Source organism: Tiliqua scincoides, chromosome 1, assembly GCF_035046505.1.
Source record: "Tiliqua scincoides isolate rTilSci1 chromosome 1, rTilSci1.hap2, whole genome shotgun sequence".
Classification (NCBI taxonomy): Eukaryota; Metazoa; Chordata; class Lepidosauria; order Squamata; family Scincidae; genus Tiliqua; species Tiliqua scincoides.
In genome coordinates, this window is record NC_089821.1 from 70,412,352 (window position 1) to 70,431,746 (window position 19,395).

At 46.4% G+C, this 19,395-nt stretch overlaps 1 protein-coding gene across 4 annotated transcripts in view; it reads left to right on the forward strand.

Annotated features, from left to right (window-relative positions):
• Nucleotides 1-19,395, forward strand: part of OBSL1 (obscurin like cytoskeletal adaptor 1) — a 58,416-nt gene that overhangs the window by 19,255 nt on the left and 19,766 nt on the right. For 3 of the 4 annotated variants that reach the window (XM_066611560.1, XM_066611563.1, XM_066611561.1), the window contains 7 exons: nt 265-537; nt 2,377-2,649; nt 4,970-5,242; nt 7,280-7,552; nt 12,642-12,998; nt 13,825-14,097; nt 15,016-15,291. In XM_066611560.1, coding sequence (XP_066467657.1) covers nt 265-537; nt 2,377-2,649; nt 4,970-5,242; nt 7,280-7,552; nt 12,642-12,998; nt 13,825-14,097; nt 15,016-15,291 — 1,998 coding nt within the window. The remainder of the gene's footprint in view (nt 1-264; nt 538-2,376; nt 2,650-4,969; nt 5,243-7,279; nt 7,553-12,641; nt 12,999-13,824; nt 14,098-15,015; nt 15,292-19,395) is intronic. The other variant, XM_066611562.1, reaches the window with a different exon arrangement.

Sequence of the window (19,395 nt, forward strand, 5' to 3'; positions counted from 1 at the left end):
AACACTTTGAAGCTGTAACTCTTATCTCTGTTGGGCAGGTGGGGAAATGGAGGTTGAAAAATAGTGACTTACTCAAGGCCAAACCATGATAGTGGAACCAAGTCCAGCACTGTACCTTCCAAATCCAAGTCCAGCACTGAACCTGCTGGACCAAGCAATCCCTCATGTACCTGTAGCTTATTGTTCTCTCCATATCTTTTTGAGCTGGTTTCCAACCTTGGACATGCAGCAGGCACTTCATGACTTCCTCTCTTCCCATCACAGAACCTCCAGTGCGCATTGTGCACTCCAGTGCTGAGGAGGCCCATGCCTACCAGGTGGCAGAACGTGTGGTGCTGGCCTGTGAGCTCTCCCGCCCTGATGCTCCTGTTCGCTGGTACAAGGATGGAGAAGAGGTGGAAGAAAGTGAAAGCCTTCTGCTGGAGAGTGAGGGCCCCCACTGCCGTCTGGTCATTCCCTCTGCTCAGGTGCAGGACTCAGGAGAGTTTGTGTGTGACGCAGGTGGTGACTCCGCATTCTTCAACATCACTATCACAGGTCAGAGATGTCTCCCAGTGTAAGCTTCTTACTCTATATTTGTGTTATTGCCATTATATCCCACCTTGTAGCTATGATGGAACTCAAGGCAGCATGTGCAGGGCTCCCAGGCAATCTCACATCTAGGTGCTTATTACATCCAAAAGTTTCTGCAGAATGTGCCTTCAGACCTTGTTCTGGAATCTTTGCAGGACAGTACCTGCTGGGGGGGATACCCAAGCTATATCTTAATCCTCTCCACTGCTCCCACATTTTATGACACTTGAATTTCACATGTCTTCTTCATCTAGTCCTTCCTGTACCTTGTGGCAGACTCCTATGGATTGCCAATATGTGGTTCCAGGAAAAGACATGAACTGTTGGCTCAGGGCAGTGGTTTGAATTAGGCAGGATTCCCTATCTTTGTGTTTTCCAAATTTGGGACAGTTGAAGCATTCTCTTGTATGAATTAAAATTAAAGTGGCACTTCACTCTTATACCCCAAAAATCACTGGAGTGTTAGGGTGAGATTGTGATGGGTAGGCAGTTCACCTTTCCCAGTAGCTCACTCCCAATTCCAGTGTCAGTCATGAGAAGGATGAGAGTTCCCATCACCTTGAATTCTCCTCCTCTCTCTTGCTCTGTTGGGACTCTTGGAGAGTTCTGGGTTTTGTCCCCCCTGGGTGGTGCCTGGCTGATATATGAACTGCTGACTATAGACTTGACAGGAACCCTGCCTTTCCACCCACATTTCCTGAAGCCTCCAGGCTTCCTGAAATGAGATGAAGCATCTTTGTTATACTTGCAATGGAGCCTCATGCTCCTGTCATTTTATTCTCCCTCTTGGTTAGCTTTGGTTTTGGCTCCATTGGTGAGGTAACTGGGACATTATCTAGGCTTACCCTCCTCAGACTTGCCAGCCATTTTTCTCTCCTCACTGATATATATTTAGGAGACCTCAACAGCAAGTCCCTGACAAAGATTTACCCATTTCAACCACAGTAGAGCCCAGTCTCTGTATTTTTACATGTTATGATTCTGGGGATGCTTCCTGATTGGAAGGAAAAACAGTGATTAATACAAAAGTTTTATCAAGTAGCCTCCTGTGAGTGGGTACTGGAGCAACCAAACTGGCCAATCACACTTGATGCAGAGATATGACAACATTATCCATCCCTAGTGTTAGTTGACTGAAAGGAGGTAAGTCGCAAGTAGTGAATCACTTGGAGATGTAGTGAGCAGCCCCCAATGTAGGTGGGTCCTTCAAACTCTCTGGAGCCATTAACAATTGAACTCAGTCAGCATTCCCAAACTGGGCTGCAATCCAGTGTGTGGTGGGTCATGATCCCATGTGCGCTGGGCCTTATACAGTGTTCCCTGTAGCACCACAGTGCCTTATTGGGAGCTGCCAGACAAAGGCACTTTCCAGGTCATGCCAGGCCTGTGATCAATCCATTGGCCTCCACTGGTCCCAGAATGCCCCATGGAAGTGACAAACTTGAAGTTGCTTCTGCAAACTGGAAGTCACTTCTGCAGGGCATTCAGGGGCCTGTGGAGGCCAATGAAGTGGGCCACATGCCTGGCATGACCTGGAAACTGCCTCCAGGGGCTCCCAGTAAGGCATACAGGATGCATCGCATTGTGACCCACTATGGAGGATGAGGTTGGTTGTGGTGCTAAAAAATTTGTGAACTGTTCAACTAAGTTATTTCTTACCACACGCTAGTAATTTCTTGTGAGACATGAGTGTGCTCCAGCATATAATTTGGGAATGACTGCCCTATAGTGAAGGTTTGGTCCAGCCTCAAAGACCTCTTCTGATTTCTAACTCTCTGTTTTGACTTGTCTGTCCTGCCACAGAACCACCTGTGCAGGTTGTGTGCTCCAATGCAAACGAAGCCCATGCTTATCAGGCCTCCCAGCGGGTAGTGTTGGCCTGTGAGCTGTCCCGCCCTAATGTTCCCGTGTGCTGGTACAAAGATGGGGAAGAGTTGGAGGAGGGTGAAGCTCTTCTGCTGGAGAGTGAAGGGTCTCATCACCGCCTGGTCATTGCTTCAGCCCGGGTGCAAGACTCAGGAGAGTTTGTGTGTGATGCAAAAGATGACTCGGTCTTCTTCATCATTACTGTTACAGGTCAGTGGGATTCCCAGACATGAATTTTAAGATAAGAAATAGTGATTCATCTAGTTTGATTTAATTTAGATTAGAGGAATCATTATTTCTGGAATTTGGGGCAAGGCAGGCCTTTCACAACAACCCTTGCCAGTTTTGTTTGGTTTGGTTTGGCTTGGCTAACTGGCCAATCACTTGCTATCTGGCTATGCTGATACTGGAGGAAGATTTAGCTACCTCATTACTGCCCTCCTTTTCCAGGCCACTATTGAACATGTCTGAGCGGGTTTGACTAGGGAACTTCTTACTCACCTCTTTCGATTGTAAAGAGTGGATGACTTATTCTTCACCTGTGATTGACCTATGGCAGAGCCCTTCTCATTTCTGTTGTGTAGGTTTGCTAAATGCCTTTGCTGAAATGCTTTATTGTGGAGGGTCAGTTTAGTGAAAAGTTAGTAATTCTGCTATTTCGGATTTAAGTTTCCTTTCCCTAGGGACAGGTTTCTCTGTTGTTCATCAGTTTTCTGTAATGCTTCATTAAGTGACACAATAGTGTCCCAAGACTCTCTGCTGTTTTGACTACAGCAGTCTAACACAGCTTCTCTTCTGAGTTGTCTAGAAAAAGTAAAATTTTTTAAAAAATATTCTATATGGAGAAAAGTTATGGCCCAATCCTACAGGCCACTTATGACAGTTGAACTCCTGGTCTACCATTGTAAGTGCTGCTGTAGCATCATAAAAGGTGTGCTGCTGCCGTGCATTTGGGGCCACTGGCACAAATGGCCAGAGGCCCCACATGTGCGGCAGGGCTGCTGGAAACTGTGCTGGTGCAGGTAAGGTGGCACTGGGGGTGTTTCAAGGGCAGGAGGGGGAAGAGCAGAGCTGGCAGGGGGCTTTTTGAGGATGGGAGAGGGTGAATCTCAGTGGTGGCAGCACATGGCATATTATCCCCATTTTCTCAGCCTGGAACACTTCCAGGAACACAGTAAAAAAAATTACTTACCTTTCCCAGACTGTCTAGTCACCACCATCCCACTATAGCATGCAGGATATGCTCCATCAGCAGCACTGTATACAATGGACTGGCAGGGGCTAGGATTAGGCTGTGACCAGTATAAATTATATAGGTCACCTACAGTGAAATAATGTTCTAGGGCAGGGGTGCCCAAACCCCAGCCCTGGGGCCACTTGTGGCCCTTGAGGCCTCTCAGTGCGGCCCTCAGGGAGCCCCCAGCCTCCAATGAGCCTCTGGCCCTCCGGAGATTTGTTGGAGCCCACACTGGCCCAATGCAACTGCTCTCAGTGTGAGAGCGACTGTTTGACCTCTCGCATGAGCTGTGGGATGAGGGCTTCCACCACTGCATGCTGTTTCACGTCTGAGATGCAGTAGCAGCAGCAAAGGAAAGGCCAGCCTTGCTTTGTGCAAGGCCTTTTATAGGTCTTGAGCTATTGCAAGACCTTCATTCATTCATATAAGTTCATCTTTAATATATTCATTTTAAATTATGTAAATTTATTCAAATTTTAAATGTAAATTAATTATTTTTCCCCCCGGCCCCCGACACAATGTCAGAGAGACTATGTGGCCCTCCTGCCAAAAACTTTGGACACTCCTGTTCTAGGGCATTAGATCTGTATGTGGGGAAGACTGGAAGAAATTCCCAGGTGCCTGGATTCCCACATTTGTAAGAAATTTGATGCTGGTGCCTGGGAATTGGAAATTGTGGCCTGTTCTGGGTTGGCATGTGAGAAATCTAATGCTATCCCCCAAACCACTGAGGCTGGCACCTAGAAATATATGTGGCATATGTACAGTATACATTTTGTAGTTCTGTGCATAAACCTCTGTTAAATATGGCTGCAGTCCTATCCACACTTACCTGAGAGTAAGCTCCATTGACTATAATGGGACTTCTGAGTAGTCATGCATAGGATTGGGCTGTAAGTCTCCAATTCTCTCACCAGGCTCCCGCCTAACACATCAACAAATCCACCTGCTTCCAAGGAATAGTTGAATTCTAAAACATTTTGTACATTCTGAGGTGTGATCGATAGATTCTATCCTCTGCTGGACATTGGGATTTGGGAAGGAAAATAAGGCACTATCTTGCCATTGTGGACTTTCTGAGCTAGTTCCCTGGAGATGTACAGTGAAATAATGTAGTTCCCTGGAGGAAGGATCTGCATCTCTCTCTCTCTCTCTCTCTCTCTCTCTCTCTCTCTCTCTCTCTCTCTCTCTCTGTGTGTGTGTGTGTGTGTGTGTGTGTGTGTGTGTGTTGGGGGGCATTTGTAAGCCTGTTTCTAGTGACCCACATCCATAGTGTTTTACTTTCCACCACAGAACCTCCTGTAAGGGTTGTGCACTCAAATGCTGAAGAGGCTCATGCCTATAAGGTTGCAGAACGTATAGTGCTGGCCTGTGAGCTCTCCCGCCCTGATGCTCCTGTTCGCTGGTACAAGGATGGAGAAGAGGTGGAAGAAAGTGAAAGCCTTCTGCTGGAGAGTGAGGGCCCCCACTGCCGTCTGGTCATTCCCTCTGCTCGGGTGCAGGATTCAGGAGAGTTTGTGTGTGATGCAGGTGGTGACTCCGCCTTCTTCAACATCATTATCACAGGTAGGAGAATGGATTCAGTAATCTTGACACAGATGTGCCTTACCAAATCTTTGCGCTTTGGTCTTCTTTACATGGCACACCATGCTGTCTCAAATGCTACATTGGTATAGTTGGGTCACAACTGACAGGGAAGGAAATATAATTGCCACAGGAGGAGTCAGGCTACTGGCCCATTTCATTCCAGCCTGCAGCTTTCAACAACTATCAGACAGATGCTTTGAGGAGGTTCAAAACCTGGGCAATAATCATCATCATATCTGTCCCCAAATTTGGTATCTGGTGGTGAGAGGTACGCTGCTTCAGAATATGAAGATTGTACTTTGGACTATTCTGACTGATAAAGCACTCTAGCATCTGTGGAGTCAAATAATCCTGTTATGAAACTGTATGTGTGAAATTGCCATCACACCATCCCTTGTCAATGAAGATCACAAGCTGATTACCTAATTGTGCAAAGAAGTTCCTCTTTTTTAAACTTCCTGCTGCCTATCAATGGCAGTGGACAATGCTGAGTTGCTGCATTTTGAGGTGGAATGAATCCTTTTCTGTTATTCTCTCTCCCATGCTGCCTCTCCTCCACTTCTTCTCACCCCTCTTTTGGTAAGTGTGTTCTGCTGCAGTGATTGCCTTATGGCAGTTGTAAAAGGTGCTCCAGGTGTATGTGAATTCACCTACTGAGGAGTGCTTGTGGAGATGTCAGAGTGGCCTCTAATGCACTGGCAGATTGTTGAGGACCCGTCGTTGGTGTTAGGCCAGCAGGGAAGGCGGGATGGGGCAGGGGGAGGGTGTAATGGGGCAGGGTGAATGAAACAGGAGTGGTAATGTGGGTGGCGATGAGGGCAGATCAGGTTTGGGAAGGGGGTGGGTTTTGCATCAGCCACTAAATCCTTCCCCTTCCCCCAGACCCAGTCATGCAACTAGACCCATCTGCGCTGTGAAGTCTTACCCCCAGGTAAGGGAACATTTGTTCCATTACCCAGAGGAGACGTCTAGGACTGCCCCCCATGCAGGATACAGCAGTAGGCTTTATGTCAGTACTGCATTGGCAGAGTGGTGGTGGTGGAGGAGGATAGGATTGGTTTGTCAGTTGTGAGCGCAATCTTAACTTGTGCTGGAAGCAGGCAGGGCAGCAGCCCACGTTTGGGGCCAAAAGCAACGCAACCTGAGACAGAAGAAAACATTTCACCTTACCTCGTGTTGCGCTGCAGCAGCCCCAAAGGGTCTACTCAGTCCCAATGGATCTACTCAGATCTGCGTTACCTGACGAGGTGGTGCAAATTCGAGGAGCCCAGGACTGCCCTGTGCCGCCCAGGAGCAAGGTCAGGATCTGGCATAACTGCAAGGTCCTGGCCCCACCTCCCGCTCCCTGCCCACCCCTCCCAGGAACGCTTGCCGCTCTCCCCTGACCCCTGCATTGGCTGATGCAACTCACCTTGTCCCCAGGGCTCGCAGCAGTACGGGTAGGCTGGAGCATGTCTGGGCACCAGCCTGTCTCCCAGAAGAGTGGCACAAAAGTGGTTTACAGTACTTTTGCAACACTCCCAGGTTGGCGTAAGGGACTTGCGTCGGCCCAAGCGCGGGTCTGAATTGGGCCCTGTGTTTCTGTACCATCACCTGCTCTATTCCTTCTGTTGTGAAATGGACCTACCAGTATTACACCAAGTATTCTAAATGTGGGCTTGCTGCCACAATTTTATATAATGAAAATTTGATGTACTGTATATTTTTCAGTCTCTTTCTCAGCATTTCCTGACTGCATTTGACTTTTCAATGCAGCCTCACAGAGCTTTTCATTTTTAGTAAGCATCCATTTTCTTTTTTCACACATGCATGCCCACACACATTCAAGCACGTTTCCAGTGCTGCAACAGTCTTCCCCTCTCACATTCCAGCTCAGTTTGTGTTCTGCTACTTTCATCTCAGAAAAAGCTACAACCTGTAGTGTCCACCTCTACCTACCCACTCTGCTATCTGTTCCAGTCTGCAAATCCGCTGCTAATTCCTGGAATTCCTTGTGCTTTCCCCCTAATACTGCAGAGCTGCCTGTGCGAATTGTGCACTCTAATGCAGATGCAGTCCATACTTACCAGGTCTCTGAACGCGTGGTGCTGGCCTGTGAGCTGTCCCGTCCGAATGCCTCTGTCCATTGGTACAAGGATGGGGAGAAACTGGAAGAGGATGATGGCCTGCAGTTAGAAAGTGAAGGGCCTCACCGACGGCTCATCATTGCTTCAGCTCAGGTGGAAGATGCAGGCGAGTTTGTCTGTGATGCGGGCAGCGACTCTGCATTCTTCAATGTTACTGTTGCAGGTCAGTCACATCCAAGAGTTCGTTCATCGAGGCTATTCTCCTGGCCATTGTCTTGAAATAGATTCCTACGTAAAGCACAGTTTAGTCAGTATAACCTTTGCCAAGGACCTTTTTACTAGTCACGAATATCGGGAGGGGCCAGTCAGACTTGCATCCAGCTCCCATGACCTGTAATGGACCTTACTGTCTGTGTCCTTTCCTGATTCATATGATTGTGGTGCCAGTGTAGTAGGCAGATTTGCATGCTGGGAGGAACAATGTCTTACCTACCCATTTTGTTTTGAAGGTCATTTTTCTTTTCACGTTTGTGCTTCCAATTGGATGGTGCTAACACTGGTGGATGAGAAGCACTGCAGCAATCATGATCTTGCAAGTGGTAGCAGAGACACACTAGGGTTTGTGTCATCCGTGCAAGTCTCATGGGTTGGTTTTGAGTTAAATCCACTTTTTGTTACGTAAGGCAGTTGTGTTTTCCTTGTCTGGTTATTTGGCCATAAAGTTTGATAGAATACAGATATTTCAACCATTTGTTTCATTTCATTCTGTATTAAATTACCCATCAAATGATATATAACATGATGCTAGTATTTGAAAATACCAAGATTTTCATAATTTTTGGCCAGTAGTGGTGTCACCCCCCCCAAGTGTGTCACCTAGTGCAGTCCGCCCCCCCCCCCACATTTTGGCAACACTACTGAGTGGACGTTGATACTACTGGATTTCTGTTAATTGGCATATGTCAGGGAAAAGAGAACAGAGAGCTCTGGTACTCCTGTGAGTCATCCAATAGTTTGAAAGACAACTGGAGATATTTAGGTTTTATTTTCTGAGAAGCTTAAATGAAAGTACAATATGTAATTGAATATATATTGACAGATAAATAGATGTTCATGAGAAAATGGAAATAAGAAATACTGAAAATAGCTAAAGCAATAAGTTTGTACATATTACCTTTGTTACTCTATCCCAGGGGTGTCCAAAGTTTTTGGCAGGAAGGCCACATCGTCTCTCTAACACTGTGTTGGGGGCTGGGGGAAAAAAAGAATTGATTTACATTTAAAATTTGAATAAATTTACATAAGTTTACATAAATGAATATATTAAAGATGAACTTATATGAATGAATGAAGGTCTTGCAATAGCTCAAGGCCTATAAAAGGCCTTGCACAAAGCAAGGCTGGCCTTCCCCTTGCTGCCACTACTGCATCACAGACGTGAAACAACAAGAAGTGGAGGGAGCCTTCTTCCCACAGCTCATGCAAGAGGTCAAACAGTCGCCCTCACGCTGAGAGCAGTTGCGTCAGGCCAGTGTGGGCTCCAACAAATCTCTGGAGGGCTGGAGGCTCAATGGAGACTGGGGGCTTCCTGAGGGCCGCATTGAGAGACCTCAAGGGCCGCATGTGGCCCTAGGGCCGGGGTTTAGGCACCCCTGCTCTATCCCAAGGACAAGTTACAAAATACCCAAAGCCTAATCATCTGACCTAAATCATCAATGGGTCCCTGGTTTCATATTTATTTACAAAGGGCGCAATCCTAACCCCTTATGTCAGTGCTTTCCAGCACTGGCATAGTGGTGCCAATGGGACATATGCTGCATCCTGCAGTTGGGTGGCACTCATGGAGGCCTCCTCAAAATAAGGGAATGATTGTTGCCTTACCTCGGAGCTGCATTGCCCTTATGTCAGTGCTGGAAAGCACTGACATAAGGGGTTAGGATTGTGCCCTTACTTATGGAATTGGGGGGTTGTGGCATGAAAAGTTGAAGACCATTGGCTTAAAAGGATCCAGCTGGGCTCTGGGAACATGCACCTGAGGGCGCATGTCTTAAAACATTGAAAGGGAGCAGGTAGTAGTAGGCCTCTGTCTGTAGTAGTAGTAGGCAGGAGGTCTGGTCTAGAGGATAGAGCCTCCATTTGCCTGAAGATAACATCCAAAGGTCACCAGTTTGAGGCCTCCGGCACCATGAATGGCGAGACCTTGAAGCAGCTGACAAGCCGAGTCAAGTTATTCCACCTACTCTTTAGTGTGAGTGAAGGAGCTGCTTGTCAGCCTGCGTGGGAGGAAACTGGAGGCCAGAATGTGATACCAGATCAGAAAGATCCATCTGAAACGTTGTGGTTCTTGAAAGATAGAACCTTTCTTTAATTGTAAAAATTCCTACGGGGATTTAGAACAGCCTGCCTATGTAAACTGCCTTGAATTAAAGTCTGAGGAGAAATCTGACGACCAAGAAAGGCGGTATATAAATACCTGTATTATTATTATTATTATTATTCCTTCATCAGTAGTCGAATTCTCACACCTGTGCCTTGCACTCTGTAGCCATTGTTTGCATATGTAGTTCTCATCCCTGAATGATTTCTAGGGAGGTGAGGAAAGATGTGGTTTTTTCCCACTCACCCCCCCCCCCACAAACCAAAGTATTGCTACAGACAATCTAGAACAATAGAAGCCCACTCCTGCCCAATTGCTCTGTCCATTTTGGAGCCCAGCATGTCAGTGTGCTAGCCACATGCTTCACTAAAAGAGGGTATAGTGACATAGCTGCTGGGTTTTGTGAGGATGCAACATTAAGGCTGCAATTTTATGCTCAAATTTCCTTGGATTAAGTTAACATAAGAACATAAGGAGAGCCCTGCTGGATCAGGCCAAAGGCCAATCTAGTCCAGCATCCTATATCACACAGTGGTTCATCAGATGCCTCATGGAGCATAAGGAGTTCCATGGAACCCAATGATGCTTTCTTCTGAGAAGACATACATAGGAGTGTGCTGCATCCCACTGGGGTCACATCAGCTTGACTTAGGGTTGAATGAAGTAACACGCACTATAAATTTCTACAGAATAAATGTTGGGGCCAGAACAGTTCCTCTGTAAGGACAAAACATGGCCACAACCTGGCTTCAGTTCATTGGAAAGAACATATGCAAATTCTGTATATATTTGTATCAAGCAGCACTTGAGCCAAACAATGGAGAGTTTCATGGGTGGGGAGTACAGCACATATATGAACATCACTGAGAAAGCATCTAGCTTCTGGCAAGATTCTGCTGTCAAGAAAAAATGGTAGAAGGTCCAGTGAAGAGGGATTCCATATGCTTGCACTTAAAAAATGGACTCGTGCCCCCTGACCCCTAAATATGTTTCGAAGGGCAAGGAGGGGAGATTTGAAATTCAAGGCACTGTGTTTACCAGGCAGCTTTGTAGATTTCTATGGGAACTGATCTTCCATCAAGAGGGGGCTAAGCACTCTCTGGAAATATTAATGGTGCCACTCTGGCACACTAGCACATTCACAGGAGCGGCAGCCTCATCCCAAAAGGGCAGGATCTCCTCGAAGGGGTTGGGATTTGTCATGCCTGTCTGTCAATCACTTTGATAACAGAAGACTTATGTTTGATGCAGAGAGGGTTTATTTACACAGGTCTCCAACTTGGAACTTTACAGGGCATATCTAGGTCAGTCCCAGTAGAGCTTAGGCAGGGCTCCAATGCCTGGCTCCAACTGGCCAGTTTCCAGTTAGGAGCCCCCTCCCCCCGAGACTGCACCTCATCTGGAGGCACTACCGATTCCTACCTCCCCTACAAGAGGGTCCTCCTGCTCACACTTATAGGTTTCTGGCAAGGCGGATTGACCTGGCCAGTCATCCAAGGCCTCTTGAAGTGGGACATTGCCTCCAAGGGGGTCTTTGGTAAAGGCCTTGAGTCCCCATCTGCTTGGCCAGCTGGGCTACAGGCCAGCCAGGCCATGGTCAGTGAGTAGGCCCTCCCAAGGTAGGAAGCCCACTGGCAACTGGTGGCTGGGACAAGCTTCCTCTGTGGGTTGGCTGGGCGCTTTGCTTCTCAGTTGCTCCCTGGGACTCCTTTGGCCCCACCGGATGCACTGCAGACCTCTCTGTTTCCCTCTTATGGTTGGTCCGATCTCACTTCCAGGGCTTCCCAGGCACTACCATCTTGGAAGTGCTGAGATTGAGCTAGATCTCCTCAGGAGAGATCTTGTAAGCCCTCAGCCAGATGCCTGCACCAGTGTATCTTCATCATGTGCAGTGCCGTCGTGACACACACTTATTGTTGTCTTCTTTTTCCAAGCCCCCATCCCACCTTGCAAATTGTCTCTGCATTTTTCAGAGTTTTCAACATACATATACCCATGAATGCAATATGTATATAATGAATATGTGTGGTGAACAACAAATAGCTCTAATAAACAATAAAAGCAAACTCTAAAATAATGACAAAAGCAAATCCTTTCCCAGTGGGCCATCAAGTCACAGAAGAGAATTACAATTTCACCTAAAAGTAACTATAGCCAGTTCTAAATTGAATTACCACTGTAGCTTGCTTTTGAATATCAATTCTTCATTCAATACCTATTCAATTACATATTGCGCTTTCATTTTAACTTCTCAGTAAAGTTAATTTAAACTTCTTTGGTTGTCTGTTGGATTCATGGGTACTCCAATAAGCACCCTGTGGGGAAACTGCTCTGGCTCCTTTCCAAGGCACAATTCATGGGAAAACTCTTGATTAAACAGCACAAAGTCACTGTAACTTGAGACACATAGCACTCAGCTGCACCTTTGGCAGAAACTTAGGCCAAGGAGAGAGGGAAAAATACAAGAGTAATGCATGGCCCTCACTTCCTGTGCTCATTTGAAAGCCACTGGCATGGAAGCAGAAACTTATAGGGGGAGTTGCTCTCTATGGAGCAATCCTTTATTTGCCTAGCATTGGTTGCCATCCAAATGGCGCCATTCAGTTGGAACCAGAAAGTGCCAGTCAAACTTCATTGGGGCTGGGACCCCTAGGAGAATCTATGTTCATTGCCAGGACTCAGTTTTGAACTTGGAGGGGAAGTATCAAAAAACCAGTACGACTCAGAGCATATGCAAAGTGTGTTTTCCTCATCCCTGAGAACACAGCCTAAGCATACGCATTAAAATTCAGAGTTGAAAGTTTGAGGAGATGACACATGTGTAAGCTTGTGCCCCAGCACCTTTCCTTTCAGAAAAAGAATTCTTTTTCTGTATTTGCGTAGTACTGGGGCAGTTATTAATGATAAAGGGAGGATGTTTTGTTTCATTGCACAGATTTCTACAAACCAGTTCTTTCTTGTCTTGGCCTAGAAGATCAAAGTTGCTTCACTCATTCAAAATGTCCCTCTACAGCTCCTAAGGTGTTCATCACTCCACTGTCAGAGGCCCAGTGCCTCCAGATGATCGTGGCTGGAATGCCTCTCCTCCTGGAATGCAAGGTCTCCACTTCTGATGCCCCTGTCCAGTGGCTCAAGGATGGAGATCCTGTGCCCTTGGAAAGTGACCACCTCACTATCCAATCAGAAGGCTGCATTCGGAGGCTGCTGATTCATTCATCCTGCCCCTTGGACTCTGGGATATACACATGTGACACAGCCAACAACAGCATAGACTTCACAGTTACAGTGGATGGTAAGTGGAGGCAAAGGGGTGGAGGTGTGGAGTGAGCTGCTACTGGCTGTCTTTGGCGGCTCTGGAACTGAAGACAGCATCTCAGAACAACAATCTAGTTTTTCCCCCCCTGTCAGCAACCAGCTTTATCTGCTTGAAACCAGCTTCATTCCTGGCTATCCTTCTTTTCTCTCATTAGCCCCTCACCATTTTCTTGAAATTGATTCTTAGGGGGCTATGTGCCATCTGATCCAGGTGAGCAGTCTCAGAAGCATTAGGGTTTTTTTTTTTTTTTGTTTTTTTTTGCGAAGGTAGTCCTGCAAACACCAACATCTCTGCTTCTTACAATGAGAGGACCGTTGCAAACTAGACAACTATGTCCTGTCAAATGCATCCCGATATTGAACATTTGCGTCCATTCTTTTTGTATCCCTAACATTTGAATCCCAATATATGTATATTTATATTAGATGTACTTTTTTATTTTTAAAACACAAAGGTAGGGTTAGAGCTGGGATAAGAGGCTTAGGATATAATATGGGGCTTGTTGCCCAGTTACAGAGCGATGCAAATGACTGGGATGCCTAAAAAACCAGACATGAATGTCCAGAGTCGCCAATGACTGGGACGCATTTGAGCAAGACACAATTGTCCAGGACACAAATGCCTTAGTACCACTTCTCACTCATAGACTCCCAGTACCAGAAGCAGATAGATGCACTAGTCACCCTCTCCAGCCACAGCTAGCAATTGAATAGCACAGAGCACTCCCTCTGCATAGTTCATGTCAGAAATGATGCCCCTTCTCTCTCTGTGTTCTCTGCTATGACCGTGTTTCCCACCACAGAGCTGCCTGTTCGAGTTCTGCAGTCCAATGCAGAGGTGGCCCATGTCTACCAGGTCTCAGAGCGTGTGGTTCTGGCCTGTGAGTTGTCCTGCTCTGATGCTCTTGTATACTGGTACAAGGATGGAGAGGAGGTGGAGGAAAACAGTGGTCTCCTGCTGGAGAATGAAGGGCCCCATCGCCGTCTGGTTATAGTTGCAGCCCAGGCTCAGGACACAGGGGAGTTTGTGTGCGACACAGGAGGAGACTCCGTTTTCTTCAACGTCACCATCACAGGTGAGTGACTTCTCAGAGTTTGACCCCAGTTAGATTTGTGCTCTGATTAATATTCTTTCCTTCCCCACCTCGAGTGAGTAGATTTACAGTATTTATTTTTCACATTTTTATGCCGCCCTTCCTTGGATGTCATGGTGGATCTCATGGTGGTGTACATGGCTCCTCCCTAACTTTTCTTCTCATAAAAACCCTGTGAAGTAGGTGATGCTGAGAGATAGTGATTGGTCCAAGGTTACCCAGGAAGCTTCATGGCTGAGCAGGGATTTGAACCTGAACCTTCCAGGTTTAAGTCCAACTTCTGAATCACTGTACCACCCTGGCTGTCCTGGGAGATATGAACTGCTGTCTCTTGTTGCTTCCAGGGGTGATCATTGGTCAGAGGTTGCTAGATTGAGGGGCTTTTGGAACTCTCCAGATTTGTTGATCTGTTGATCTGAATCCTTTGAAGTAGGAAAGGTAAAGTGGCAGTTCTGTGAGGGGAGCTGTCCTCCTGCCAACAGTGGTCAGAATTACTTACCCAGGACTAAGCACTGCACAAAGGTGACAAGGTTGTACTGCTGTGGTTTGGACTAATATTGGAGAGGTCTTCTTAAGCGCCAAGCTCATTACATACAAGTTTTTAAACCTAGTGGTGCAGGAGTGCTTATCTTTCCCCTTCATGTCATAGTTCTGCTGCAGCTCCCCTCTCAGTTATTCGTTTTGCCTCTCTGTAGAATTTAGTGCTCCCCCAAACAGTATTCTTGAAAATGACTCCTTCTCAATTTTGTTTTTCCTCTCCAGCAGCAGGTCTTGGGGTTTAATACACATATTTGCATGTAACATGCCACTTGTTTGGAAACTGAGGCACTCAGTAAGGCTAGGCATGATGGAGGGCATGAGACCAGCTGCTTATCTTTCTGTTCTCTCTCTGTCTGGCAGAGCCGCCAGTGTTGATTTTGCGGCCAGCTGAGCGCTCACTGGAAAAGGAGGTGTGGGCACTTGAGCGCTTGGAGCTGAGCTGTGAGGTGTCGTTGCTCGATGCCCCTGTTCGCTGGTTCAAGGATGGCCTGGAAGTGGATGAGACCCACAACCTCTTGCTGCAGTCGGAGGGTGCTGAGCGCCGCCTCATTATCCCACAGGCGAGTGCTGAAGATGCTGGTGAATACATCTGCGAGACTAAGGATGAGTCTGTCTCCTTTGATGTCAGAGTTTCAGGTGCGCACTCGGCCCCAAATCCAAAGTTCTGAAATAAAGTCCCAAAATCTAACCCAGCACCAACTCTAACCTGGCCTAGGACTTTCTAAAAAACAGTCCAAACCTAGTTCTGTCTGACCTAAAAAACCAGCTATTTTTAGTCGAGTCCCAGCCTTCCTTCTGGGCCTGTTTGTATATTCATAAATGTAGATTTTTGTTGGTTCTACAGGCCAAACATTAAAGAACTGACTTTATTTGCATGATGTCCATAAAACCAGTAGTAATGGAATTAATACAGGCTCAGGCTGGACATTATGAGAGACTTAAAGCGCACTCCTAACTTGCGCTGGAAACAGGCAGGCCAGCATGCCTGCACTGTATCCAGCACAAGTTTCAGGCAGCCAGAGGCTCAGCCAGGGGCAAGGGAAACCTCTGGAGGTGATGCAGATCTGAGTAGCCTGGGACTGCCCTGAGTTGCCCAGGAACTGCCGAGTCCTGGCCCTGCCTGGCTACCCCTGGAAATGCCCACCGCCTGCCCTCCCTTCTGCCTCCTCCCTGCCCTCACCATGCCCCCCAGACCCCTGCGTCAGTCAATCCCGGCTGATGCATCTTACCTTCTCCTCGGGGCCTGCGGTGGCGTGGGAAGGTCAGTGCACATTCGTGCACTGGCCTATCTCCCCTGTGAGTGGCACAAAAGTGTTTTAAGGCACTTTTGCAACACTCCCAGGCAAGCACAAGGGACCTGCGTCGACCCAAGTGCAGGTTTGGATTGGGCCCTTAGAGTGGCAACCATCCACGTCACTTTAATCTCTGATACAATCAGAGTGTGATGTGATATCATTGTGCTATGTGTTTCTCACCATACCCCTGTCTTATATCAGCTAGTAATGTAAGGGATGCAGGGACACAATCATATCTCATCACATTGTTCATATACGGCATTAAAAGGAAAAATAAGGAACTGTCAGCCCAATCCTATGGGATTATAGAACTGGCAGAACTAGCATTACTAGGAGGTAAGGCAGTGGGGATAGAATGGGGGAGGCATAATGGGGGCAGGAGTGTGTTTATGGTGGGGTCCCATTGCTTTAGGATTGATCTGCATGTTGCTAGCTGTGATCTGAGAACCCTCCTGACCAAAATCCAGACAATCAGGAAAACAATGCCATTTTTAGGACCAGTCAATGCATTCAGTGAGCACTTGCTGAGTGAAGCCATGGCTTCATGTTGGAAATACCAGAATTTTGTAAAGTGTATGTCTAAAGAAGCACTAAACAGAGAATATCCAGGACTGTTTGAGGAGCCAGCAATATTTGTATCCCTACCTTACCTGCACCTGAGATAACTATCCTATCCAATTTTCCAGTGCCGGTGCAGCTGTGCCAATGGGCTGTGTATCCCCATCCTGTGGTGGGGAGGTAGTCACAGAGGCCTCCTCAAGATATGGGAACATTTGTTCCCTTACCTCGGTGCTGCATTGCGGCTGTACCGCTGCAGGAAAGATTGGGCCCTCAAGCATTTCTTTGGATCAGTGTATGGAGTCTATAGAATGAGTAGAGTTCTGCATGTGACTTGGGGACAAAAGTTTGTGTTGTAGCATATTGGGCTAGAACTGGCCCTGAGTACATTCATGAAAGCATTGGGAAGAGGTGTTGTTATCCTTGGGTAATATTGCCACTGGGCAGGTAGTATTTTCCAATATTGCTTACAGTTCTAAAATGGAAATGTACAGTAAATAGTTGTTGAAGAGGTCAGTAGGAGAGTTAAAGAAGTTACTAACATTTTAGAAAAACAGGTCTTTTTTTTTTTCCTTTTCCTTTTGCAATGCAGCAGCAGAGGTTGCATTTAGCAGGTGGAAGAATGATAAGTATGGGGTGGTGGTGTGTATGTGTATGAAACTTCTTAACTTTTTTCTCTCCAGTATTTCTTCTGCTAAAATACACACTTCATGCATATCCCCTGCTGCTTCTCATTTCCCCAGGGGGAAAAAAACACAGGTCTAGAGAGTGAGTGATTGAAGCACCACAATCTCTTTAATAGTGAGAGCCAGGGTGATGTAGTGGTTAGGAAGGGACCTGGAAGATCCAGGTTCAAATCCCCCCTCAGCCAGGAAGCTTCTTGGGTGACCTTGGGCCAATCACTTTCTCTTAGCCTCACCTGCCTCACAGGGTTGTTGTGAGGACAAAAGGAGGGGAGCAGCGTTGGACTGCTGGGCTCCTTTGATTGCCTTAACATATGCAATAGTTTTTCTTTGTGTTTGCTTCATTCTTATACTGCTAAGGGTGTCTGTGTTATGCCTGTGTGCACTTAGTTCATTGTCCACATGTTGCCATAACTTTGGAACACACTTGGAGATTTTAAGCACTGTACGGACTAGGAATATCTTGAGATTTCCTTTCTTCCCCTTTACGTATTGCATGTGGCACTACTCACTTGCTTGAGTAATCTGATTTTAGGGCTGCCACATAGTGTTTTATTTATTTATTTATTTATTTATTTTAGAGCACAAAGATTTTGTGCCTAGAACAGGTGCATTGCAGAACAGGTAAAGCTTTTCTTGTCATGTAGATGCAGTAATGAAGAAAAACTATAGCTATTCTTGGCATAGAGCCTCTGTCTGTTTCAAAAATAGCGGTCCTATGGTTTTATTGTTTCTTCAGTCATGCAGTTATCTCTGATGTGAGACTCCTTATTTACTCCTGTTCTCTGTGATTCACTCTCTTGATAATTTGAGTTAAATTGCAGGGGGAGATGTTGGTGTTTGCTGCAGATTCAGCCTCATGGCAGAGGCTGGTACAAGTGACTTCTTGCTTCCCTTCAGCCCCTATGGTTCAGTTGGTCTGAAATATTGTTAGAAAGGCGTCTGCAGCTACCTCCAAGGGGTGAATGGCATAGTCCGAGATGTGTTCTTTCTAATAGTGAGCCATTAAAGTTGCAGAGAGTTTCTTCATATAGGAAATGAAGGAAATGAACATTGTTCATGACAAGTAGCAAGAAAATTAGCCACTTTGCTTGTCAGACTCAGGCATTGTGGTGTTAATTGTGTTGTTTGGGCCCTTATTTAGGCCTCCCTGGTGATTATGGGTTTGTTCTCACCTGGAGCAACTGTGGCCAAATTGTTAAAGCATATTTTGAGCTTCAGTTCCACCTTCTAACTTCACTTTTAAGTCCACCTCACCTGACCCCACTTTCTGGGTTTGATAGTTGTGCAGATATTAATAGTTGTACACTGATGGTAGTTATGCAAAGGTAATAGTTCAGAGCTGGATGTTAGCTTGATGCATTCACTGATGATGTCACACAATGCAGTTTTGAGTTGTTGACTGGATAATTTGTTGCTTCTCCCAAGGGATCCTTGGCTCAAGTCTCAGTTGAGCCTTCTTTCCATGGCAGCAGCTGGAATGCCTGAGGAGACCACTGTGTACAAATTAATTGATTTTCAGGGGATTTCATTTACTTGCACTTTGCCTGCACTTTTTGAGGCAGAAAATTGGCATGCACTTTCCCCCCCTTGTGCTGTGAGGTTTAGAGAACTGATTATTAAAACAGTTGCTCTGCTTTTGAAAATGAACTCATTTTACAACTGCACCTGGCACCCTTAAGAAGTCAGGTGCAGAAGACAATCAGTAATAGAGTTGATTGATTCAGGGGTTGTTCCTCTGCAGAAAAAATAATCTCCTTGTGGGTCATTATGTCAAAAATCTTTCTAGGACTGCTTTCACACATGACTTTGATGAGTGGCCAGGAAACAGTACAGCAGGAAGTACCTCATTCAAAAGGTACTTATTGTGACAAGCGGTTGGGAGCTACTACTGCTATCTTGGCACATGATTCTGCTGTGTTCTCATGTGCAGTCATGTGTCATGTGTCAGTCATGTGCAGAGTGCATTTCCCTCATCACCAGTTGTCCACATCCACCTGGCTCATGCACAGTTGGGAATGACAGTTAAGGGCTATCATAAAGGATGTGAATTTCAGGCAGGAAATTAAGGGCCTATCCAACTTTCCAGCACTGGTGCAGCTGCAATGCAGCCCCAAGGCAAGGGGACAAATGTTATCTTAGCTTGTAGAGGCCTCTATAACTACCCTCCCACCACAGGATGAAGTGCACATCCCATTGGCACG